The sequence below is a fragment of the Bombus vosnesenskii genome, unplaced genomic scaffold, assembly GCF_011952255.1.
Source record: "Bombus vosnesenskii isolate JDL3184/JDL3185 unplaced genomic scaffold, Bvos_JDL3184-5_v1.1 scf7180000013286, whole genome shotgun sequence".
In the NCBI taxonomy this organism is placed as follows: domain Eukaryota; kingdom Metazoa; phylum Arthropoda; class Insecta; order Hymenoptera; family Apidae; genus Bombus; species Bombus vosnesenskii.
Window position 1 is genome coordinate 690544 of NW_022882939.1, and position 27224 is coordinate 717767.

General features: G+C 37.1%; 1 protein-coding gene across 1 annotated transcript; it reads right to left on the minus strand.

Moving 5' to 3' along the window:
• Positions 1-1396: 1396 nt before the first annotated feature.
• Positions 1397-26572, minus strand: LOC117232387 (zinc finger MIZ domain-containing protein 1). Its single transcript, XM_033491742.1, has 10 exons — positions 25075-26572; positions 5972-6254; positions 5491-5814; positions 4522-5161; positions 4082-4428; positions 3817-4002; positions 3596-3738; positions 3013-3505; positions 2694-2927; positions 1397-2608 (listed from the first exon to the last, which is right to left on the minus strand). Exons 2-10 carry the CDS (start codon positions 6059-6061, stop codon positions 2471-2473), a joined length of 2595 nt encoding a protein of 864 aa, XP_033347633.1. The 5' UTR covers positions 6062-6254; positions 25075-26572; the 3' UTR covers positions 1397-2470.
• Between the last annotated feature and the right edge of the window lie 652 nt (positions 26573-27224).

Here is a 27224-nt window from a genome sequence, read left to right on the forward strand (position 1 = left end):
TCCTAAGTAAAGCTTACAATTTGAATAAACTTTTTTTGATAATTATGTCTTTAATAAGTAAGTAATAATTCTATTAGAAATAACAGTGCAGTATTTGAACTGTTATTATCCTGTATCCATTTACATGTTATATTTTCTAGTTTTAAAGTATTCTCATACAACGCTTGTATGTTTGGTTCTGAGAAATACGATAATTATTTTACTATTATAACTGGCCAATAAGTATTTGCCACTTTTCTTATATTATTAATCTATTTATCATATATACAAGTAATATACAATAATCTCGCTTAATGTAAGTATTATTATTATCCTATTTTCAATAATATTATAATAGTTATATGAATAGAAACTTGACCGCATCTAATCCGTCAGTGTGCGCTATTGTTGCACACTGGAATATAAATACATTTTTATATAAAATTTGTATAACCTACATGAATCATTGTAAGTATATCTTCTTTTTAAATCACAAAAGATATAAATGTCATAACTACTACACAAGCTGGGGGCCATGGGCGGTTTCACTCTGGCAGTAGTGTTATATACATATAACTCTAAATCTGAAGTTTCATTGAACGAAAAATCAGTTCCTTTGAGAATTTGTGCTAATTCTGTTATATAGAATTTATTTTCTAATACTGATTCTGTGTAAAAGTTGATTTCATCTAAACATTTGGTGTAATACAATTTATTATCTGTCTCTCCTTTTTTATAAACTTAGGTCAATGTTAATCTAATTGTTTTAATATTACAAAGTTTCTCCTGCTTTTAATAAAAATAATAACTAAAATGATACATTTGTTTTTATTAACATAATTATTAATATAATTCTTCTACATTAAAATGTGAAAATAAATCCTATATATATATAAACATATGTATATGTAGGTATATAGGTTTTGATGTATCTTTCGAGATTTTGTATGTTATAAAAATATCTTGTTATTTTCATCGATTATGTATTTCATTATTACATCTTGATAAATTTCTTTAAAAAAATTTCTATGACTTAAAAGAAAAAGTAGGAAATTTTCCTATATATTTTCTCTTTTTTTTGTTAAATCTATATACATAATATTTATCGAAGTAGCAGTGTAAATAACATTTGATCAATAAATTCAATATCAATGTATAGATTTTTAAATAAAAAATTATTTGCTTAAAAAGCGAAGTAATATATTTCATCCGGCATAACTTAAATATTTCTGAATTACGTATTTCTTTCAAAAGCACAAGAGATACACCATACCAAATATAATTCCCAGTGTGAAGCCCGATATGCCCTCGATTCTGTTTCATCTGTTGTCACTAATCATCTAATCTAAAGGAAAGGAACACTATATGCGCTATATCCATCAATAAGCAGGGTAATTCACAACAGATGAATGTCTTACCTATTTTTTTTTCGATTAAAACTTATTTACAAATGTTACTGTACAATCGTAGTTCTGTTGTGATGTAGGTCCATCATAGCCTTGAATGCGAGTAGACCGGTTCTGAGGTAAAGATTGTATTGCAGGGAAAGCTTCAAAGTGAAGTCTTTGAAATAGCACAGCACATTTTGTCAAGCAAATATTCCAAAATCATAAATTTATTAATATTAGTTTAATTTTCAATGACATATTAATATAAGGTTTCTAAAATCATATTCCAATGTTATGTACACATTAACCTCAGAAGTCCACGTTTTCAATATAAAATTGTATAAATGTGCTATACGATTTTTTAAAATCTATTAATAAAAGGTTATCAATTTATTGTACCAAACATAATATTAATTAATTCTACATCCTGTGGTAGATTTCTTAAATATTGTCTCTATAAAAACTTATTTTGGAATGAAAAAATAGATAAATGGTAATATGTATAAAATGTACATATGTAAATATGTTGATCGTATTGCACATTTATTGTATCAGATGAACATTTTTCCATAATATTAATCTATATGTAAAACCCTTTGTGCAAAACATTATTCTATATTCGATATTAAAAAATTGGATTACCATTGTTTTTTGAACACAATTAATATAATTGTGGTATATTTGCGATGATTAGTTCTGGAACATATGCCCGGCACAATGTTATAGAACGCGTTACTATTGGAAATATATATTTCCAATATCAAAGGACTAAACATAATCCATGCAATAATATCTTTACAAACAAGCACTACAACGTGGTGCTTTGTTTCGCCTATTAATTAAAAGTCATCGTCTTTAAATCTAATAATATGCCCTAACTTTGTTGATAGGAATATTATAATTAGAGCTAAGATTTTTTGTACCATTGAATTAGGTGAGAGCACCCAACAGTGACCCCAATACGTTTTTGAAATTGCTCACTACAAATATTTTCATTCGATTAGAAATATATTCGTAGTAGGATGCAAACCTGCCGATATAGTTTTCTTTTGTAATGTCAGGGTCGCAATTTGATTATTTCTCTTACGAGATGCCCGTTATCTTTATTCAAAAAGTGCTAATATATCATCACTTGATGAGGGGTTACCACTGCTAGCGCCGCTGCTGGGAGGGGTATTCAGATCTGGTGGATCTAGATATGAAAGTAATTCCATCGGATCCACAACATTATCTGGTAAGAGCTACAACATAATATAATAAGGAATAAATATCACACGAACGTATAAAAATACTTTAAATATTAAGAAAATGTAGATTATTACTTACATTCAATGCTTCTTGACCTGTACCCTCGCCATCTATTACCGCAGCTGGGTCAAAATTTAAATCTGATGGTATATCTGCAGTATCGTTGGTTATGTTTGTATTCGTATTACCAGATGTGTTGAGGTTTCCAGTGGACTCTTGGGATGCAGGAGGAACACTTGGTGGACCACTGTTTCCACCACCTGGTGTGTGTGGTGTGTGAGGAGTATGAGGTGTATGAGGTGTGTGGGGCATCTGTAAAAATAAGGACAAAATATTTAACAAATGATCTATGAAAGGTTGTATATAGTTATAGAATAATTCTGAGCTTAGAACATACTTGATCGTTAAGTGATTTTTCCATAGCATTCAGAGGATCTAAAGAGTTCACCGATTCGTTTAAGTGCGAAAGAGGCCCAGTTCCATTAGTATAATCATTATTGGTATTCGTATTCGCTCCGGAATTAATATCGAAAGATCCTCCCGATGAATTCCGATGATTGATGTTATTATTTCCGTACGTGGTTGGTGTATTATTCATCATAGAGCCGCTTACGATGCTACTCATATCAGGTGGTATGTATGGACTCATTGCTTGATTCATATCCCAATTATTCATAGTAGGCATGTTCATACTTCCAGGTGACATTGCCTTTGTCATTCTCTTACAATCATTTTCTTCTTCAGATTTAATACTAGCAGTTAAATTCTTTGCTGGTTTCCAATTCGCCATCGAATCTATCGTAACTTCTTCCACTTCTGCAGTGTTTAAAGTGTTCAAAATGCCCCACATATATTGATCAACTTCTAAACCTTCTAATTGTGCAGGTTTTCTATATATAATAGAAACAAAATTATGTGAAACTTGAACGAAATGCGTTTAGTTTTATAATCGAAGAGAAAATTGTTAAAAAATTACTTACGAGCATACAGGACATCGCCAAGCTCCTCGTTCACAATTTAGCTGTAGGTATGACTCCAAATCAAAGCACTGAATATGTTTACAGTCATGTCCTCTAGCTGGCAGTGTAATACGTTTAAAAGTAATAGGACATTTTAAGGATACCTATAATAAAATAATTTGCATGATAAATATAATAAAAAACATAAATGTAATATGTTAAATATGGTGTTAAATATCTACCTTAAGTGCTGTTTGTTCTACGACATCTTTCTCCGACTGTATACCGTTATTTGAAATAGTATTATTGAAATTCCGTTTAATTTTAGTAATACAATGCTCCGCCGTTAGTAGCCTTTTACGTAACAAGCCATGAAGTACGCTTCTCACACTTGGTCGATGAACTAATTGAAGCACGAACAAATGAGACTGCAAATAAAAATTCATATTACCGCATGTAAAAATTAAATTTTAAGACTGTGAGCATATGAAGATAAAACAAACTTACACAACAACATGCCGATACAGTAATTTGTATCGTGTTTCTTCCAGGTTGACAAACATCTTTCAGGTATAAAGGCTTATGAGATGTTTTATTCTCACCACGATCAATAACTAACGGCGTAGCGTTTACAGAAACTTGCACGCTCGCTGGCCAATTCGTGTTCATTTGCCTATCCTCATGGTGGAAACACTTGAGTTGCAGTTCCAGATCAGATCGCCACATCAACGTTTGATGTACCGTGGATTTCAGTTGGAAAACATGATTGCTTACAGCCAGATTATGTTCTAAGCGGAAGGGTGAAAGAATAATGCCATCCCTCACGGGGAATGTTAATCTTAACTCATCATCCTCTGTACAAAACGGGAAAATATTAGTTATTGATGCTCCATTTTATTTTAATATATTAATTTTAAATATATGATCAAAGCATGAATTCAACTTACTCTGAATATTAACCGGTGATTTCATTTCGTTGAAATTAGGCTTAATATCCGGATTCGGACTGATGTAAGGAGGCATACTGGTGGCTGGTGTCAACGGCGGAGTCGGATTACCGGGAATAGGACTGTGTTGGTAATTTAAATTCCCCGCGCCTGTCGTTCTCATTGATGCAACATCTTGTTGATATTGACTGGTTGCAGCACCAGTTGCACCATACGAAGACGCGCTACCGGCGTATCCTGAGTTTGGTTGATGACCAACGAACTGATTCCCAACCGTCGTAGGTCCCATACTAACCGGTATACCGTTACTACCGTAATATTGGTTACTAGTAGCCTGATTAGCGGTGTTGTATGAAGGCGCAGTTTGCCTCATGTTATTACTCCGTATCATAGAGTTAGGCCCAAAGCCAGCAGCCGACGGATTCATACTCTGCATAGGTTGGTATTGAGGTTGAAAATTCGGCCTCGCTGCACTAGGGTAATTGGTCGGATACTGTGACGACGACATGCCGCTGAAGGCTGGCTGCATTGCAGCCGGGTTAGGACCCGCGTACGGGCCTTGTTGCCTCTTTTGCGCCATATGCATCGCGGGGTTTGGATAAGGCGCTAGTCTCCTTGGATAGCCTTGGTGAGGTTGAGCCTGAAAATATATGGTAATATAAGTCATAAGTCAAGAACATTAAAAAATACATACTCTACTATTTGCTGAATAATAGCATTCTACCATAAATCTGAGATAATAAAAGGAGAGTTAAGACATTGAGAGCAAAAGTGGACTAACTCAAACACTTAACAAACTCAGTAATTTTCTGTCTACAATAGATGTGCACACGTAATAGAAATAAAATGAATTCTTCCCCTCTTATATAATTAATACAGCTTACAAATTGATATCCAAAAGAGTGTGTAGGTAAGTCCATTTTCGCTTTAAGTGTTTGAATTATAAAATGAATTCGATACTTCACGTACTTGCATGCTCATTTTGTTCATTTGCATGTTGTTAGGTCCCATCATATTGTTCATGCCCATATTACCCATGTTACTCATAGAGCTCATGGGGGTCATTCCGTTTATACCATTCATACCATTCATACCACCCATCGACATAGGATTCATCGAGTTCATGCCATTCATACTGTTCATCGAATTCATGGAATTCATAGAGTGCATTGGGCTCATCGTGCCCATGCTATTAAAGTTGCTCATCCCGACTGGCCCCATTCCGGCCATTGGTCCTCTCTGGGCGTACCCTGCGTTGTAAGTTTGATGCGGTATTCCATGTTGGCCCTGCATCTGTAATCAACATATAATACGTTACTTAAACAATTTCTCTTTTAAAATAAACTAATTTTTATGTGAAGATGAAAAAAAAGACTAAAGAAGATAACTGAAGATAAGAGTCGGTCGCGTAGTTTCCGAAGAGCAAATATAAAAGGGGGAAAAATGGTACCTGGTTAAATTGTGCGGGGATGTCTTGGCGGTCCTGCATGGCCACCACGCTAGCAGTGGCGGTGGCCGTAGCGGTGGCAGCTGCCACCATCGCCGCGGCACTAAATGTCGAACCACCACCCCCGTTCTGGGGTGGCACCGTGTTATGATAGCCGGATGATAACACGGGCTGCACCCCAACGCCGATCGCCGCCGTTGTTGATGGTTTTCTTGAAGCTAGTTCCAACGAAAATGACAAACTTGTGTCGCGTGATATAGGCGTTTCGACGAAAACTGGGATGATACTGCAAAAGATAAGAAAAAATGTTACTTCTAATGGAAATTAGAAATTATTCGATGAGTTCCATATATGTACAGCATTGCTTGAATTCCAAATAGAAGATCAAATAAATCGTAATTCTCGCGGAACTGGTAGCGACCCGTTGACAAGGAAAAGGGAAAAGATAAAGACAATATTTCTTGTTTACTCTTGTTATATCTGTTTATTGTTCTTGCCATTAATTTTAAATTACGTTGAGCTCGAGGCACTGATCTTATGAGGCTAATTTGAAATTAGGCAAAATCCCTATTAATATTTAAACGAGTATTATCGTAGTTTTCTTCGTTAAAATACATACATGCATTAAATAAATGTATTGAAAAATATAGTGGTTACTTAAAATTTGTCATATTTGTCCTTAAAAGACCAAGGATTCATAAGGTGAGATATTAACTACAGATGTGTGATACTAGTTAAATAAATTTGGTTGAAGAGTAAATGGTCGATACGGGTGCAATACAGATATCTCTTTGTAGGTCAGATTCATGTTCCAACTATTCTGTACGAGCAATCGATTGTATTGTAACGTTCTCTATTTTCCGCGATGCAGCAATAATATATGTGAGTTATTCACGATCGTTGAATTATTTAAGAAGGTCGACAACTTAAATCGCGCATCGCGTGGTTACTATTCGGGCCACGCGCCGTTATCGATAATTTTTACTGTACTTTATAGATCAATGATCATCGCAATCGTTAATCTTAAAATGTTTAATCTTAAGGTTTAGAAAATTCCAAAAGCCTCTAAAGCGTTTTCAACAATCGCAAAATGGAAATATGAAAAAATGCATTCGTTATTGGGTGCATTACAATCTTCCAGATAGAGCTATCTCGGCTTGCTTAAACTAGCACGTAAAACTCTTATCACAACTGTAAAAAGGAGGAAAAGGAAACAAATGAAATGGAAAAAAACAAAGAACGAATAACCAAGCACACTAGTTCCATAACATTGCTTTAAACAATTTCTTTAAAATGTTCAATCTGTTATTATTTTCTACTTAAAAAACAAAAGACGAAAAGCAAACTCATGAAGAGAGAAAAAATGTTAAGAACGAAGCTGAAGTCCTCTTGAATTTTTTTAACGTCTTCTACTTCTCTCCTAAAAATCGATTTACCTGCTAGCAGCGCTCCCGTGCCTTTTCTCATCTTACAGAATTACATATAAGATATAGGAAAGGAAGTTGGACGCTTTGTCGTGTCCCTTCTATCGATACAAGCCTCGAACATTGTTCGTTCTTTCGAGTAGCCTTCCTTCTCGTTTCTGTCCTCATTTTGAGACGTGCATACCCCAAAAGATCGAAAGACCGAACCCTGTGCGCACCGTTCATATTCCCAGCTGGCCAAGGCCCCTATTGGTTTTCTGTGGGAAATGCACGTGCTCACTATTCACACACTGCTGCTCTCTGCGCTTATAATACCGTTCTGCTACAAACACCGCTTGCCGGTGCAATCGTGTCCCGGGAACCAACGCGCTTTGCACGATCATTTTCGACTTTTGCGACACCCAGATGGAAAAAATCTCGGTGGTAGGTACCGCGAATTTTCTCTGTAAACGGAAATATCGCTCAGGATCAACAAATCTATTCAATTCATTTCCATGAAATATTGTTTATCACGGTCATATTTATCATTGCTACTGTTTGATAACATATCATATTACTAATGCAGATATATTTGATGAATTGTTCGTGTTCAATCATAGAACTCGTACTCATGCTGAATATTTTTAATCGTTATTCTTTGTATTTTTGCTTTTTAATGTATTATTTCTCCATGAGAACTGAAGTAAGTATTCATTTCTAAAGAACTACGGTACTATTGTCTACGAGTAATCGATGTTTATTAGAAGGATAGTAGAGATTCTAAATAAAACGCCTATGTGGCGTTCAAGTTGCGCTATACAGGCGAGGAAATACGGCTCTTTAGTAGATCGTGCTATTGTAAAGAAATTTAACTTGAAACTGCGACGATACACGAGGGAAAACTACTTAGAGATGTAAAAGAACTCATGAACAAGGGTATATGATGACCATTGTTCTGCATGATGTTCGAAACTCGTGGAGCCACATGAAAGAGTGCACCATGTGTATCGTAGCGTATCTTTTGCGATATCGCATTACCACGTGCACGTCCAGATTCTTGCGCATGCTCGTGGAAATTCTATAAAACGACTGGTAATTTCTGCGCAAAAGCACAGACACCCGTGCCCTTTAATTTTATCGCTTAAAGAGTTCGAACATTTTCGATCGAATACGAATTTAAACGGATAGATTACTTTCGCGCGTTCATCGATCTAGGTGGCGCCATCTGCGCAGCTCTTTTTCATGAAATAAGGTACGCTTCGAGCATTCGCAATTCAATATAGAATAAAGTATAAAAAATGAAGAATACGCATTGACGTACGCTTCGAATACTCGCAATTCATAATAAATAAATAAATAATAATACTGAAAATTGTATACATCAATTTCTAACTATTATTAAAGTAGCTTTTATGTATGATTATGTATGATTTGTAATAATTATTAATAAATGTTTAAAACGTGTAATATTTTATTGTTATTACTATTACTATGAAAAGAATGCAATATTGCACGTACGAAGTTTTACTTCTGTACAAATAATAGAAGATTTCTTATATCTTGGTTAAAATCGGTATTTTGGTAGCGCAAATTACGTTTATACATTGCTAACCTTGAATTTAACTTTGATAGAGTCACTTATAGAGTGAGCAATCGGTCGATTTGATAAGATACCAATTTATAGACATTTGCTTCTACTCTGAGTTATAAGATAACGATTTTACATTTTAGCATATAGAACGATGATAAATTACTAATTGAAAATTATAGAAATAATATCTGCCATTTTCTTATCTTTAAAGTGACACAATAATATAATTTTACCTTTCTATAACAATGTTTATTGAAAGTCTGTTGAAGATTATTTAAAACTCATAGATATGCTAAAAATATTTTACTGTTCGAAATCTTTATATTTTCAGATATATAAATTTAAAGGCATTTAAACTTAAGAAGGTTACACCATTGTTTAACACGACAGAGTATTATTACGAATGTTGCACCGAATAAAAACATTATAATCGGTAAACGAAAGGAACGTCCTCCAATGTTAAAAGAACTAGAATAAAAAAAGGCGTTATAAATATCTCGTTAATCATTTGCTAAATAATTTTTTTCGCGCTCACTTAACCCCAGTGGTTTTCAAAGTCAACGGAAGAGGGGCGCCTCCTCTCGCCAACTAAAACGAAAAAGAGTGTTCTCCCCGTGTACGGTGTCCTCCAGACACGATTATGGCACATCGAACAAAAACAAATTTCGAATAATAGCCTCTCGGTCGAATTCAATACGTCGCCAGTAGAGGAACCTATAGTATCGTTTATGTGTATACATGCATTATACATATGTGTTAGTATATTGGGGTGTTCACTGTTCATAAAAAAAAGAAAAAAAGAAAGAAGAAAGAAATTATTGAAGGACATTGTCAAAACAAAAAGATTGTTATTACATAAAACAGTTGTATCGAGTCGTCAGAATATTAATATCGTTCTAATGTTTTTTTATGATAAGTGTTCTACTCTGCTAAAAACATTACTAAAAACTGAACTTCCTTTCTAACTTTTTTACGTCTTCACGTATCGTAGAGAACAATTGTCAAAACTGTCAGATTTTTTGTTTTATCGCGTAATGCATTAATAACAAATAACATGCGTAAATTAAGAATGTCATGATTATAACGTATCTTTCATTTCTAAGCTAAACATTCTCATATTATTCTAGGAGTAACGGTCCAAATCTTTCCACAAGTTGCAAAATTCTGTTGAACGTAGTTCAATATACCAGTGTAAATACATAACGCGCGTGTAGTCGATTATAATTAACACTGTCGCAGAATCTACATCAGTACAACAGCCAAGAGTGAATTCCTTAAGGAACACATCTTCGTGCGTAATGATAAACAGGCAATACCATTAACGCATTACGATCGTGAGTACTACTACTCCTTGAATCTTTTTCTTTGTTCACCGTGCGTTATTGTGTTGTATTAGATTTCCAAGACACCCTGTATGTACATGTACCCGTAACGTACTTACGTCCAGATATAGCACGTACAGGGAGCATTTTGAAGGTTGACGTCATCCAAGTCCCACCCCCTTTAAATTTGTGCTGAATGCAACTCGGAGAAAAAAATGAGGGAGAAAGAATGAGAGGGAGAGACGGTAAAAGGGTGCGCAAGAAAAAGACAGAGGGCGAAAGAGAGGGAAACCCATCGAACGGATGCCTTTTCCCTTCGACGCTCTCTGTTCTCCCTTATCCTGACCGTATATTCCTTTGCCCCTTCTGTCTTCCCAGTTGAACGGCAATCGGGGCGGGGTGGGCCCCTCTGTAAAGCCTGCAACGGGTTTCTATTCTCGGATGTCAATATTTCGTCAACTAGAGCCCACTCGGCATGCAACAAAAGCCCCTATATACAGCTTGCACGGCTGGCGTGAGAGAAAGAAAGGAAGAAAGAACCGACAGAGCGTCCGTGATTCGTTAGATGGCGTGTTTAAAAGAGGATGTAACATGGCGAAAACGAGAAGTCCAGACGGGTGCGAGTGCAACCGCCTAGCGGGAAATCGAATACGAAGCGTATTAAATCACCGTTTATTAATGCACGTTTATTATTAACGTATTATTAACGTATTATTAACGTATAACGTTTATTATTAATTAATTCAAAATTTTGGCCAGGAAAATATTTTATTTAGATACCTTTATCCATATCTTTTGAACAGAAAGAGGGAGAGAGAGAATGTCTTTTCGAATTGTTTTATTAAATATGTTTGTACTACAATTTATGGTATTTTACTGTATTTTGCTGATAACTGTGTTCTTCTAAGGTCGTTGGAAATATAAAAATTTAGCAATAAGAGGTGTACCAGAGTTCTTAATACAATGTAATTTAAAAAAAATGTTGTAAGTGGGTCAATGCCGCTTTTAGAAATACAGAAGCAGTCTCTAAAAAAATATCTATATAATACGAAAAGGGTAAAGGGGATTAAAAAGTAATACTATTATTCTTGGAACTAAGGACGAAATAGTGTTTCATTCAACAAAAATTTAATTATCTTTCAATTTAGACCAAGACAAATCAATATTTTTGAATATCAAATCCAAAGTATCCTTCTTAAAACTTTCCATAATATTATAATTTTAAATATGATATTAATTATGTATAAATTCTTACTCAAGATACCAATTTAATATCTTATAGAAATCATCTTATCTTTTTAAATAATTTTTTATACTATATCGTTCTAGTGTAAAATAACTAACCATTATTTCGAAATCGTTCGCATATTCATGGGGACTGGCCTAAAGGCTGTTTCCCCATTTACAGAAACCGAGGAGGCGACTAATACTGGCGATGCGTATCGAGGTGGAGGCGAATAATATCGAGCGAGGAATCCTTGTACGAGATAAAATGGGCCTCTCACGGTCGTCGCGCGTCGACATATAATAGCCACGTTCTCCTCACTTGGTACACCCGTGAACTCGTATATGAATCTCGCCTTAATAAATCCAGTTTCGATCATCGTTATCGTTTACGACGATCTTTATTTATAATTATACGTTGATGTGTCTAAAATAACTGGTAAATGGACGAATTTAAAACTTAATGGTTCCCCAAGAAATTTATAAGAAAATGAAAAAAGAACTTAGATAGATGCATGACTTAAAAGGACAACGTCAAAAAAACTACATCTTCTTCGAACTTGTTGATCTATGCCATCATAAGCTGAAAGCAAGAAATCGCATTTTTGCTACATTAATTCCTCATTAATTAAAAAAAAATTATTTTTTTAATTTCACTAAGTGACTTTAGAATAACATAACTTTAGAATACATAACTTCAATATGACGTAATTTGAATGAAAATAAGAAATTTAATTTTCATGATATCAACCACTTCAACAAAATTTTGCGATGGACGATACAAATTTTTATTCTACATTCTCATATTTAATACCTAAGATCTGCTGTACAATATAGATCATTAAAAATTCCCTTTAGAATGCAATTCCAATGACGTTCTTCCAAACTCTTAAAGCATCAAAATCCCTATATCGAATGAAATGTTAAACGAGCAATCGCGATTAATCGTCATGGATATCACCAGCATGTATCGAATGAAAGTTTCATGTACAAAAAGAAAGTTTCGCCCGACAAGAGCGCATAGAACTAGCCTATCAGATCACGTATCGCGCCCGTTGAACCAGTCTAAACGCACCTTTAAGGCGAATGACAAAGAGACCAGCGAACGCGCGTGCGCGGGAGTAAGGAGGACAAAAAACGAATACGCCGGATGCCGATCGCAACACTTCACTAAAATCAGGACACAAGTAGAGAGAAGGAGGATGGGAACAAGGATTCGAGAGTCTCGAGAGCGTTCAGACCGCCGTGCCAAGCCTGCGACACGTAAACAAGAGCGTGTGTCCGAGGTCGACTCGCTCGGAGAATCGTGGGAGGAATTCCTTCTTTTTTTCTCCCTCTTTCTCCTATGTGGAGAGAAGTCTCGTATGGTGACAGTGGGTCGAGATGAGGGAGGACAGAAAGGAGGGACGCACAGAGGGCTTTGATCTCGTCCGTTGCATCGCGTATCGTTATTTTCGGTGTGAATCGCGGAGACAAAAGCATTTTCGCGGAAAACCTCGCGTCTTTTGTTCGCCGGATAGAGACAGAAATTATTCTGATTACGCTCGTAAAAGTCATTCTGATATTTACGAGTCTTTGTTGTTGAAGGTTATACCATAGTACAGGTTATAAGAATTGTAGGAAATGAAATTATAATAATTGAATTGATTTATGAATAATTTTAGTAAGAATCATGCAGCGTAGAATAGAAAGCATCGCAAATGGTAAATTATAGAAAAATCGAGGTTGCGAGAAGGAAACTAAATTTCATATCAGATTTGACACGTATCCGTCACCTAATGAAAACTCGCGTTACTATCGTAAATGTTGTTATCTTCCGTCGTACAACAATATCGACTGAAATTAGTCACGACGTGCAAGAAGCTCATAGTGGGAAAAAGTGAAACATTAGTGACATGCAAATGATGCATTATATATTTGAATGTAATTAGAGGAAAAATGAAAGTTGTATGCTTCTTTATATTTAGAATTATTCAATACACAAAATGAATTACGAATATAGAGACCAGTTTTCTACAGCGAATCATACTTCGTTCAATTAGCTCCTTCACTTAGCATACTTCGTAAAATACCTGCACTCTAAACGTCTTTGTCCTCCATTCCGGTATATTTATCGTGCAAATACTAATTATGCAATTCGAATCGTATCTACAGGAGAAATAATAACACCTCCGCGTCGCGACGTCTCTTTTTTCGAAACTTTTGCGTATTCTTTTTATTCTTACTGGCTATCATGATATTTCGATCTCATTATCATATTGATTTTTATTTTCTTTTTTTTTCTTTTTTTAGTTTGTAGTAACTAAAGAGAAAACAAGAAAAGATGGAAACGAACACATTACATCATTAATTATGCAATGGGGAAGAAAACTTAAAAAAATTCTTAGGATTGCGTGACGACTTATCGATGCAATGCTGAAACCTCAGACGCACAAAAAAGAAGATGAAATATGAAAAAGGTTACGTCTTTCGTTTATTTCTGAGAATTTCGGACAAATTACAAGAGTTTAATGAGAATCGCATATGCAGCAGCAACGATAGCTAGAATGATTTGTGAAATAACAATATCAGCTTGCAGTAAACGTGCCTACGGCACGTAGTTGTTCACCGGGCTCATCGACCGGCCGAGAGAGGATTTCTCATCTGCTAGGCTGTCTATGAGAAGATTCTGTCATTCGCAACAAATGCTCGTGGCATTTCGATGGAATAGATTTTTCACAGTGCCTCGAGAAAAGGTCGAACGACAGAAAACGTTTTAAACGTCTTAGAGAGAGCTTGACGAGGTTTCTCTCCATTGGCAAAGTTTTCGCAGCAACGTCGATTTGCAACTTGAGGCGAGCACGTGCACACAGTTTACTGCGCGTGCTATTCATTTGAGGACAGCCGCTGTGCACCTCGCCACCCTATGATTAATTTATCGTTTCCATCACGTATCCTGCTGGTGCGTCGTCGTTCTGATCTTTAATCGCCGCGTTTCTTTCGATAGGTGTGAACAGAAATATTAGTTCGAGCGAAGAAATGACATAATCGATCGATTAGTATGCGTGAAATCTTCGGATCGATGCCCATCGCGTTTACGACCGAAGTTTCTAGTGATATCAAGGGTTATCATTTTTCACTCATAATCTATTTTTGTACCATTCATTTTCCTACATTATCATAATTAAGTATACAAATTGAAACCTAAGTGAACTATATTAGTTAACGAAATACAAAAAACGTAGGAGTTAAATATTCATACACTATTTAAGAAACTACCATAGACAAATTTAAACTTTTTTTCTAACAAAATATCAATGTTACTATATGTACGGTTCTTGTAATAATTATTAATTATTCCCTGTTTTATATCAAATATTTAACATTTTATAATTTTCTCTAACCTTTCCTACGTCATGCATTATCAGTCGTAATGTAAAATCCAGCATTAACAATGTTTTTTTTATGGAAATACGATTGAATTATAAGATACGTTTGACAGCTATGATACAAAATATTGACTATAATATTTGACTATTTACTCTGGTCGTAAAGGGATAACCAGCAGGGTTGCCATAATATATTTACCGCTCGATCCCGATCGAAAAGTTGATAATAACGCTCCATATAGCTCAAACTGGCTCGTAATTCATTCGAAGAGGGTCAAGGATTCTTTTTCTCTTCCGCCATTTTTCCTTGATTGCTTCCGACACGTTCGACATCATTGGAAACATGTGCGCAATGCAAGGAACCTGTATATGCGTGTATAAACGGAAAATAAACGGAAATAACATCTGCCGTCAGTTACAAAGAAGCCGAGAACTGTAAGATTCAACCGCAGAGGATTTCCGTTTGATGCGAACACGGGAAAGTCGTGCACACACAAAGACACAAAGAACTGTTCGCCAACGCGTTTACAATGGCGGCCGATAATAAGAGCAAACGCAAGCAGAAGAGAAATCTTGCTTTTACTCTGCGAAATTATTGAGCGTGCATTCCACGAATGCACCATTAGCTCTCGCCCAAGTAAAAAATCAGGCTGGTTAAATATATGTACTATACTCGTTGACTAAATACGCATATTTGTCTTTCATTTTCATTTGTTGAGAATTTTACTTACAAATTATCCTTCAATCTCTTGAAAAATAATTCTCAATATATATTTTTATAGATAATAAGTAGTATAGATATTTATGTAAGAAAATTAAATAGGCGTTCCACTACAATACGCTCTTTAAAGCATTAAAGCATTAAAAAACACATTGTAAGACGTACAATTTTATTTCAATTTCTTTTTCTTAGAAAAATAATGTTTTATGAGCATCCTTTACTTTTTTGTTAATGTGAGATGTTTGCGAAATTTTCAAGGTCTTCGTATTTCTGCAAAACGCCCGTAGTAAAACAGTTCCTAGTTAAAATATTCACGGCGGGTATAACGTAAGAACAAAACAGATTATGCAACTGGATGATATGTCTCGTATTGTCATTATGTAAGGATCACAGTTCAATTCTGGAACAATACTACGACGATTTAATAATTACGATCTATAATATACGTGACGGTGCATAAATGGGAAGCGTCGCAAAAGAGTTTTGTAACAAACCTCAGCTATTGGTGTCACGTTACAGTTCCATGAGGGATACCATGTTACGTTTAAACTTCACCGCAGAACGTTAGCGCAACATTTTTGAGTCCTAATCCTTTTTTTAAATATTTTTCCTTCCTTATACTGTTTATTTTTACATTTTTAAAGAGAATGTACTTTTTTTTATTTTTTCTATCGTAGGTTCTTAGTATGAAAGTTAATATTTTTTAGAATAAAAAATTAGTAAGATTTTGAACATATGTTGAGTATATTTTAAGATAGGTGACCGTATCGATTAAAACGTGACAGTACTTGTAAAAGAAACCAACGAATTCTTTATCAGACTGTTATTGGAAGGGTGGGGAAGATTCCTGGATATTGCAATTCGTTGAATGATTACGAAAGCTTTGACACGTTAACAATTTTTGAACGTGTCCGTAGCGTCGAGAAAACGCGTTTCCATGCTTTATTTTTGTGTCAACTGAAACGCGGAAGGAATACTTTACATTATTAATATACATATACTAAATCGAATTTATTAAATTTTTACTCGTTTTAGATATCGATTTTTCAAAATATAAAAAAGTTTATTACTAAAGATATTCCTATTCGTTATAATGAGCAAAATTTTTTTAAAAATAAAGATCTGAGAAAGGATAGATAAGTTTTTGTCGAAAACGTATTATCTCCGCTTTAATAAAAGCTATTCATTAAATTTTAAACTTACGAGGGCAACTACATCTCTATAAGTTACATCACGCGTGCTTCCGAATATCTCGAAATATGACGGAAGTAATTTATCAGTGATTCAGTGGTGGCGTAATATCCGCAACTTCAAATATTCATCTTTTGTTCTCCTGAGTATATGTACATCGATTCCAACTGAAACGAAACATTCTTTTGAATTGTGTAAATAAAATATATGTATGTACTCGTATCAACATAAAGTGCGACTTAAGCCCCTGAGATAAAAAGCGGCGACACTCTGGAGCGCATCTCGACTAATTGAATCCGTCAAAAATCGTCTCCCCTTCGACTGTACATCAAATTACTCAATTAAAATGGTTTTCAGATTGATTGTATTAACCCTTCGTGGCCGAAGGTCAGATTGTTCCGTTCATCCCATTCGTTGTTAACCGGAACTTGTATGTATTGAACCGCTGCTCCGCCAAATCAATTTATGTATTTTCTCGCAAATCAATCTAATTATCTATTAATTAAAATTTACAGTAATTTAAATTTCTACAATTATATTTTCTATTAATCTTTCTATCTACTATCTGTCTCGATGCAAACGTGACGCGAAAGTTAAGAATTTGATGAAAAGAAAAGTGGATCGTCCCGCGTACGATATTTCAAATGGAACTCCCTAAAAGTGCTGCCAACCTTTACATACCGAGCGCGACTCTCCATTTACGGTATTACGCGCGCGCGATTCCTTCGCGTGATGCTTTCTATGTTGAAATCGGCCTTTGTATCGGCGAATTGTTACACGCCTTACGTCAGGCCGCTTTTTGACGTGCGATAAATCCTCTCCTGGAGGATGCATTTCTGCAAATAGAGGCGCGAGCACAGGCGCGCGTGGCCACGCGCAGGAAGGCCCATGAACTGTCAGGATTCGGAGAAAGTTGTTTCGGGGCGTTGATTGGCGGATGACGAAATCACGGAAGCCGCCGGCCAATCGTTGCTTTGGAAACTTTCCCAGAACACTTAACCCCTTTGACCGTTACATAAATATCACTCGATCCGGTGCAGCGTGTTACAGCAATGTATCCTGTACGATGAGATAAAGGGAACGCCGGACGACAACAATTCGCTGTTAGCTCTCTCTCCCACGTACGAGAACAACGGGGCTTTCGTACCATACTTTTAAGAGCAACGAAAGGATAGTAGTTTCGTGTGAAAACAGACTTAAAATTGCATTAATTGGTTCGATCATCGAATGGCGTTAACGTATCTCGAATTGTAGTGTAACGATTATGTTCTTTTCCTTTTCTTTTTTAGATGCAAAGAACTGTAAGTTTCACATGTCTCAATTAGATCACGGGTAATAAAGTTTTGTTCAAAAGTAGATTTCTAGTAGAAATCTTTAATATAGTCGAAGGTAGGTCGAAGAATTGAAAGTAAGAAAACTGAAAACCACAAATTAGATCATAGTTTGTTGCACAAACGTTACGTAAATTTATTATATAAATTATAGAAATATTTTTTATAATAGACAGTGGAGAATAATCGAAGGGCAAGAAAGCGATTCATCTGTGCTGTTGAAACGAACGAACGAACAAACGAACGACTGCAAGGGCTCGAACGAGGAAGAAATTTACTAGAAATTAGAAAGGCACGTTGGAAATCACCTTATTACCGGAGAAATCGAGACAATTGTTTCGAACTGTAATGTATGTACGAAGTTGAAAGACATACTTTCTTTAGAGCCCGTTTATAGTTTGACACGCATATAGATATATGTATATGCATGTATATATAGGGGCTTGGAAATAAGGAAGTGGAGAGAATATAACACGTGCCTATAAGTTAACTCGAAGCACCAAAATAACATCGGTCGCTTAACGTCGACTGAGGCAAAACGAATGAACGCAATTCTCGTGGAAAACTTTAATATAGTTTATACCGGTGCCTAGTATCTTGATGTATGTCAGGGTTAAACTCGAATGCATTGATGACGAAGATCGTCTAGGAAATATTTTTCACGGGAACACGCTCAAGGAACATCTCAGTCATGCCTCGTAAAGCCATACGAGTCGTGATACTTAATTCCCTTTGTAGGAGCTCTAAATCAAGATACATTTCTATTAATACATTAGCAAGAAACAAGATCCCTATTCCGAGTGAATTAAGTTAGCAGTGAAATTCTTCTGCAGTTGAATGTTGTCCGAGTATTACTTCTTTTTTTAAAAGCTCTTTATTGCCAAACAAAGACATCAAAGTTAAGACTAATGTATTTAAAGCAACGATGGCATCATTTGATACGATCTTACGTGCACGACACGTACTCCATTTACAGTGAGACGCTCGTTAATTTCAAATAATCACGCGTGTGTTCGCACGTGCGCGGAAACGGACGCTTAAATATATATCACGAAAGATACTACATTCCCACCTGCTCTTTGCATTAATTATTCGGGATTACAAAGTCTTCTACTTTCTTAAACTTTTCTTCCAGATAAAACCTTCGAAACATACACCGCGACGTACAAGGAAAATGATTAATACGACGCGTTAAATAAAGATACCAGCCCCATCAGCAAGTTAACCAACAAAGAATTCTGGAACTCAATGAATATTTCCAATCTAATCATCTTATTTCCTTTTTTGGTATTTAAATTTGTTGAAATCTTACACGATAGTAGGATATATATAAACATTTTTTATTTTCTAACCTCTTTTCACATTTTAAAATTATATATAAAAAATAATTAAGTAAAAAAGTTATTTATTTTTAAGTTAAGATTAATTAACCACTCACATATTTTATTTGTATACTATTTCTCTAAATGTAATGATATATTTTTGTTATTATGTGATACGTATTTAATTATTCATATACATATTTCAAACTGCGAGTCACGCGTCGATTGACGCGCGAGTCACCTATGATAAGTAATAACTAGAAAAAAATAAACAACTGAAGTTATGACAACTGATATCAGTGTGTCTTCCTGGATAAGGTGAGTCGCGGCCTTGCCACGTGCAATCGTTTCCGGCCAATCAACGCACCCCGTTTGCAATTGCAGTTATTTTATTAACCGATCTTTCTGTCCGATATGGACTTTTCGTCACTGCGCTGACATAATTACTTTCCCCCTCTTTAACGCGCTTAACACGCTTTTAAACATTGTAATAAATCACGAAACGCGTTATTGTCACGATGGTGATAATTAATCTTTTCAGAGGAAATTCGATAATGTTTTTATGGTTATCACCGGACCATGAAGGAACAGGTTGTGAATTATATTTCTCGCGGCGAGTGTCTTTCAATTGCGATCTTTTATATCTGGACTCACAGGAACAAAGAATTAACGTGTACAACTTGAATTACAACTGATAGTTTACTGCTTACGTGGATAAGATAGGATGCGATCTTGCTAACCTGCTGCATGCCATTAATTCTAAATAAATTAACATATCTCTTTTGTGCCATTGAACTGCTTATATCTTGTTGCTTTTTTATTAATATTTATCGAAATCTTTTAATTTTCATCCTATAAAATAATTTTCCTATTTATATCACCTTAATTAAAAGAAGCTTAATAGCATATAATTAAAATATCTATGAGCGATACTATAAATTTTTAGATCATACAAAATATCTTAATAAGAATTAATAATAAGAAGAATTAACATAGAAAACTTTCTATCAAGCAATTATACCTCCTATCAATTCTCCAATACATAATATTGATTATGTATAAGTATGACGTTTTTATAAATTGCTTGGTATTCATCTTTAATGTTCAATATCGACTAAGCAACGGTATAATCGCCAAACGATAATTTCCTTTCGTTGACGTGACCAAAGCGCGCGCGTTAGAGCTTTGTCTATACAGAGTTGAGAATATCGACGTTCTTGCTTGCCGTTTGACATAAGTATACGGAACAAAATTAGGCGACTGGCGCTTTCAACGTATTGTGCGCGCATGCGCACTCAATCGCGCTTCTGCACGCAATGTAAGTACAACCGATAGCTAAAGAAACGAAGCATATACTATTATCGAGCTGATTTGTTATAATTAGTCGCCAATTTTTATTATTTTAGTCACTATTTTCTAAATAACCCTCCCCATGAAATGTACAAAAACCTCTGATTATGTGTCATATAATATACCGTATATAATATGTCACTCAAATGTATATACTACTATAAAATCAAACAGTTCTTAAGAAATAAGATAATAACTTCTTTAAAAATAACGAACCCAAACTTCAAATGGATCGCCCGAAAGAAAAGAAACATCGAACGAAATATTATTCTTCGGTTGTTTGAAACGTAATATCGACTCTCATAGCAACGCGTAATCGTTTGGATAAAAGCGGGTCTGCGACAGCGATAACGGATTCCGGGAAGATTTTATGTCGACCGTGATCGGTACGTCGCGTAGCGCGGTCGATTTGAATTCGTTTGCCGCATCGAGGCTTTTTGATTCGCGCGTCATGCGCGTCAAAAGCCACCACACGTCCCGAGAGCTCATTATGCAACGAACAATTATGAAAATTTAATTACGCTTCACCTTGAGCGCGCGTGCGGGGACATAATGTTCGAAGGCTGCTCCATTGTCGTCGGACCGAGAGCAAGCGTCACGAACGGCCGCTTCGCGCCGGCAAAACAAACGTTTCATAATCCAACCGAACGGATTCCGTCGCGTGTAAACCAATCGTTTGCGCAAGCGGTACGTACGCGACCGTCTTCGAAGGATAGGATGATCGCTTACGTTCCTTTTCTTTTTTCGACGAAAGTTTTTCTTGCCTGCCGTTGGTAATTTCGACTTTCCGAGTAATTCCGACTGTTCGCGAGGCGAGTCGAGAGAACCTGACCGTTTCAATTTCGAAATTTATATCGAAATAAATTATGTCATGTAGCAACGATATTCGAATTTTACTCTTTTTCTTTTCTTTTTTTCTTTTTTTTACGGTTTACGGATACTCGTTGAGAAAATGGAATATTAAAGAGCGACGCGGCGGTTCTCATGAAACAAGCTACCGAAGGAATGAAAATTACGATATGTCCACAATTTTCTACGTGCCAACGCGTCAAGGTGAATTTATAATGTGCTGCTCCTCTGACATAATTCCTCGTCAGTTCCGAGGCGTCTGTCAGTCGTCCTTGACAAATAAGTACCCTCGCTCCACAAGAAGAGTGCGCAATCAAAGATGACGATATATTCCTGAGTCGCTGATATTTGCCAATTTGGTAAATAGCAGCGACCCCCTTTGTCGAAACGGCTGTAATATACCATAAGTTCAATACGACAGCAACGACTTCGTCATGAGAAATTTGCTATGAAATTTTAACAGCCGTGCACATATATTTATGAACTACGGCAACTCTTTGTCTAAAACATTTTTCTATGTTATCCAAACGTGATTATTACATAGAAAAATTTAATGATAATGGAAAAGAAAGACAAAGATAATGAGATACGAGAGGAGAGGAAAAAAGGAAATGGCACTCTCCGGTCGAAGAATCCGTAGACTCACGCGCGAGGTATGAATCGGCGAGTCGACCTCATTTATTTGTGGATAAGGGCAAAGTGTGTGCAGCACAGAGCATGGCTCTCCCTACTGCATCCCCACCAGTGATCCGCCGGGTGATTCCCCCCGCGGTAATACGTCCCTGGGAAGCACGGTATGCGCCATCGAGTGTACGCTTATTTTAACAAACCTATTTCTGATATTGTGCCACCGCAACGGGGCCTGTATCGAGATTAGAAGGCTTTTAACGAAACCGACTTCTTGTGTTCACGCTGCGGAGACGTTGTAATGTAAGAGAAAGAATGATAGAGAAAGAGAATAGCAAACAACCGCGCCTCTGCATATGGACAAAGATCGCGTGTGTTCGATGCACGTACGCGTACTCGTGCACGGAGCACATTCGATAAGTACCCCCCTCTCTTGGTTGTGTGCGCTCGTAACAGTGGTTCTGTCACTATGGCGTTAGGTGAAAGCTCAACGTTCGTAGAAGTAGCGCTGGACACTGGATGGAAGGTGTACGCGAAGCAATGCGAAGTATCGATGTAATGCGTTCAACGATGTATATACACGTAGTAGTTTGTAAAGTTGAAAAAAAGATAGTAGATTTTTAGTAAATAAGATAGAGTACTGTGGCTACAAGAAATATTGGTACACTCGCATCCTTATTTTTCAATAAAGTGCTTTTTTATAAGATCCTACATTTAATTTTTAATAATACAAATAATTGTAGTCATATGAAACTACTATTAAATAATATGAAATTTAATCTGGTTCGATCTCTTTAATTACTATATATGAGTACGATATATATTAGACACAATGGTATGCTTCTCTCGCCATAACGGTCAGGGGACGATAGTACTTTCATATAGTAATGTGACCAATAATACGTCGATCTAAATTGCCACTCTGACTCATTAGCATAAAATGTTAATTTAGAACTAGCAGATAGAAGAAAAAAGAAAAATTGAAGTTATTTGAAAAAAAACGTCGAAAAATGAACTAATAAAGCTGGCAGTAAAGCGGGGCGCCACAAGGCTGCAGCCACGAAGCACATAAATGTCAAGGGATCCTGACATAGTTTTTAGATCCGTTGAAGTGACTGGTTATCGGGCGGAGAACTGTTGTATGCCTTTGTCGATTATATTTGCTGGCGAGCGGCGTTCTCTGCGCGATATACATGAAAGTACAGTTTCGGCAAACTATCGTTGATAGTACAGTGACTTGGCGTATGACTGTTGACGATAAATGATTAGATAGCCCGGGCATAGCGGAGCCTATTGCGCGTTTAATATTGCCAAGATTATCTCGACGCACGCCAAAGACCGCATCTATTACACACGGTACTATACGAAGTACGAAACGATGCATATCGTTCCATTCAATTATAGAAATCTAATTTAATTATAAAAATTCGATCAAATTTTAACCATCTCTCTTTCTATACAATTCTCTATCTCTCCGTTTTTATTGATATTTTTATATTTTACTTCATTTTCCTTTACGTTGATTGATAACAACGTCAGTGACAATGTCATACCACCGATTATCGTCATCGCAAGCGAGATAGTGTACAATCGAAACCGAGCCGTGTCCGTTTACTCGACTTTAAATCGTTCATTTTTTCGCGAATCACGCGATCAACTGATAATATATATTTTTATTTTTCGTTGACATTGTCTCGTTCATGATAATACATTTCACGATTTGAGCAGAAACAAGAACATTCGCGGATGTACATCAATATCAGAAACGTAACGGCGAAACAGATTTGAACTTTTCTCGGTAATGAATTATTAAGATCGCATTCTGGATCATACACACTGCTGCTGCTGCTGCTGCCGTGGTCGTAGATTCTCTCAATAACTCGTTACCTATCGATAAAAACGCACGAACCAATTGAGAATACATAATTCAATAATAGGTATATCTACACATACTAAACGAAAGAAATTCAGTTAGAGTTATTTTCTTGAAACATTCTGAAACATCTTTTATTTCCTTCTAGAAAACGTAACGTATAACGGATTCTATTCTCATAAGAATATGTAATCACATTCGTTGTAAAATATTCAAGTGTGTTCACTAACGGTTTATAAGCCGATTCGGTAGCACATCATTTCACGGCGTGTATAGTTTTGCTACACATAAAGGTGTTAATACGTCGAGTATAATACGTTACAACCCTCTAGGCAATCAAAGATTATAGTGGACGTGACTTTCTGCCTCTTTTCGTGTCTCCCGTCTATGCCAGACCTTTCTATCTCTCGCTCCCTCTCTCGACATTTTCTTACTCTTTCCCCCGCGGTTAACCGGGATCGACTCGAGAAATGAGTAAGACAGAATGACACATCTTTAGAACAATCACCCGTTGTGAAAGCGCCTTGCCAGTTAGAATATCTACTACTGCAATGTAATAACGAGCAAGTGGCGAGTTAAGAGATCGCGAACCATTGTCGATTTTTTATTTAAGATTCAGTTTTATGAACTGTCTTATACAATGAACATCAACCTTCATTAATGAAGAAAACATTAAACGAAGAATAATAAACAACTTGAGGGACTTTTCATTAACATGATCAACATTGTATGGTAGTTACACGAACGGTTGCACAATCTTCGTTGAACGAGGGATAAAATTTAATTTTTCACAGAATAATTATATTGAAATATTTCATTCATAATTTCAAAAGGATCGTGTCACTGCAATTTTGAAGTTATCCTGAGAATCCAACGACCACTTGCGAGAATGCCGTGTACCCGTGTATTAATGAAACAATGCACTTCCACTTACCTAAAGGATGACACAGAGGCGCATTATCCTCGGTCGATACACCTTGTTCACGGTATAATCCAATTCTTTCTTGTGGCAAATGGAATATTACAAGGAATAAAACATTAGATCACACCAATGAGCACACTTCTCTGCGTCCACGAAAACTGTCTACGTTTATCGTCATCGTCCGTCACGACGACGAGCACGGTCACCACGCTGCTCGGCACTGCAACGCTTTCGTCTATTCATCACCTCGTCATAACAACGACAAAACAAGCGAGAACGCGGTCCGCGCGACTCAGGCTGGACGTGCGGAACCCACCAGAGAGTGTTGCACGCGCGTGCGACTCGGATGTGTCGTGAGAGAGGGTAAAACTCCACTGCTCGTGGCCGACACCGGTGTTGTGTCCTTGCGACTCCAGCGGCAACAACTTTATCAAACAACTTTGTCTCTTTGAGTCGTTTTCAATCACGTTTATGTTTAATAATGTAATCGTATCGTAATTGTCGAAAACGAATATCAAACTATCTGCGACATACAAAAACTATGTACTTTCATTCTTCTTCCTTATTCTTCTTTTCTTCTTTCGTCGTTATAAAGTTTCTTTTATTTCTTTCGTTCACGTCTTCTCCTTTTTTTTCTCTCACACACTTTCGTAAACTTTAGATATATATCCACCGGTTGTGCGTATTACACGCGTGCGGCTCACAGTCTGTCACAGATGCACTGACGATGGTATAACACGACGACGAACTGTTAATAGAATTGACGAGGACATTGATCACGACGGCGGTGACAGAAGCAGCAGCAGCAGAAGCTTCGAGGACAATGATGATGATGATAAAACATTTGAGAAATCGTCGCGTGAATGATCGTCGACGACGACACTCGTGAACGAAGAGAGAGCGTCCTCTCGGTATTCGCGGACGGCTGACTCTGACTGCTCGGCTGACTGACTACTCCGCGCCGGGTAGCATTGGCCCCGCTAAACGGTTGAAAGTAATACTGTCTAGTGAGAGGCTGTTGGGGCCAATATCTGTCTTGCTTGCTCTCTTTGGTCCGTCCTTTTCGCTCTAACGGTACAGTCTGTCCCTGCTCCTCTTCATGCGCGCTCTCTATTGGATCCGTGCTGTGTGTATACACTCTCTGTATATCCACGGTGTGTGTCCCTGTCCGTCGATTCGCGTACGATCTTGTATCACACAAACGCGAACGTATCTTTGTGTGCGTTGGTAACTGATGTTGATGGTAGAGAGTAGCAAAAGCAGCAGACACAGGATAATGTGAGAGTGGTGGTGCTGTTGGTTGGTTGTTGGTGTTAGAATGACTACGATGAGGATACTAACGGTAGTGGTAGAGCGTAGATGACGTGGTGGGAGTAGTTACACGCGCGCACGTACACAGGCGCAGGCGCACACGAACGCCATCTAGCAGCAGGGCGACACTCGCACCCAACGCACAGACGCACGAATACTGCAGCACACGCGTGTGCCACTCCATAAAGACGCAGACAGTCGAATGGATAGAAAGTGGGGATACGGCAGACTACGAACGACAAGCGTAGAGAAGCAAGAGGAAAGGGGAGATGATGCGGTTCAATCGAGTGGGGGAAGAGAAGGAAGGAAAGAGGCAGATGGATAGGGATAAAGAAGGATGCATAGGGGTTGGGTGGGGTGAGAAACGACGGAGAGTGAACAGTGGCGAGGGGTCGCTCCACCAACCGAGGGTTGTCGTGCCGGTGGGGAGGTTTGACCTGAGCTAGTTCCCCTCCATTCAATCCACGGCCACAATATCGGTTATAGCGAGCCACTGTTGCCAGATTGTGCGCCTCGACGGCGGCGGCGGCGGCGTGTGGGTGGAGCCACGCGGTAGAGGGAAAGGTCCCCCTGTAACATCACCACCGTCCTCTTCTCTCGTCCTCGTACATACTGCTCGATCCGAGAAACGAAGTACGTCTGTCCGTTTCTCTTTCTCCGTTCCTCCAATCTCTTTCTCTTTCTTTCTTTCTATAGAGCGCATGCCCTCTCTTTCTACACTACCGTCCTCTGTCTTCCGTTCTCGGTTGCTCCCGCGCTGTTGTTGTCGCTACCGGGACGCACGCAGACCCCTTCGAAACCGAGGTGCATGTGGCATTTCTACGTACGCCGTCCGGAACTTATGTACCAAC

Bases quoted from the DNA above. Each gene is read 5' to 3' on its own strand.
- LOC117232387 (XM_033491742.1), bottom strand. From the start codon at position 6,061: ATGGTGGCAGCTGCCACCGCTACGGCCACCGCCACTGCTAGCGTGGTG. The intron at 5,815-5,971 runs GTACCATTTTTC...TGTTGATTACAG, and splicing joins TCCCCGCACAATTTAACCAG to ATGCAGGGCCAACATGGAAT. The intron at 4,429-4,521 runs GTAAGTTGAATT...CGTTTTGTACAG, and splicing joins ATCACCGGTTAATATTCAGA to AGGATGATGAGTTAAGATTA.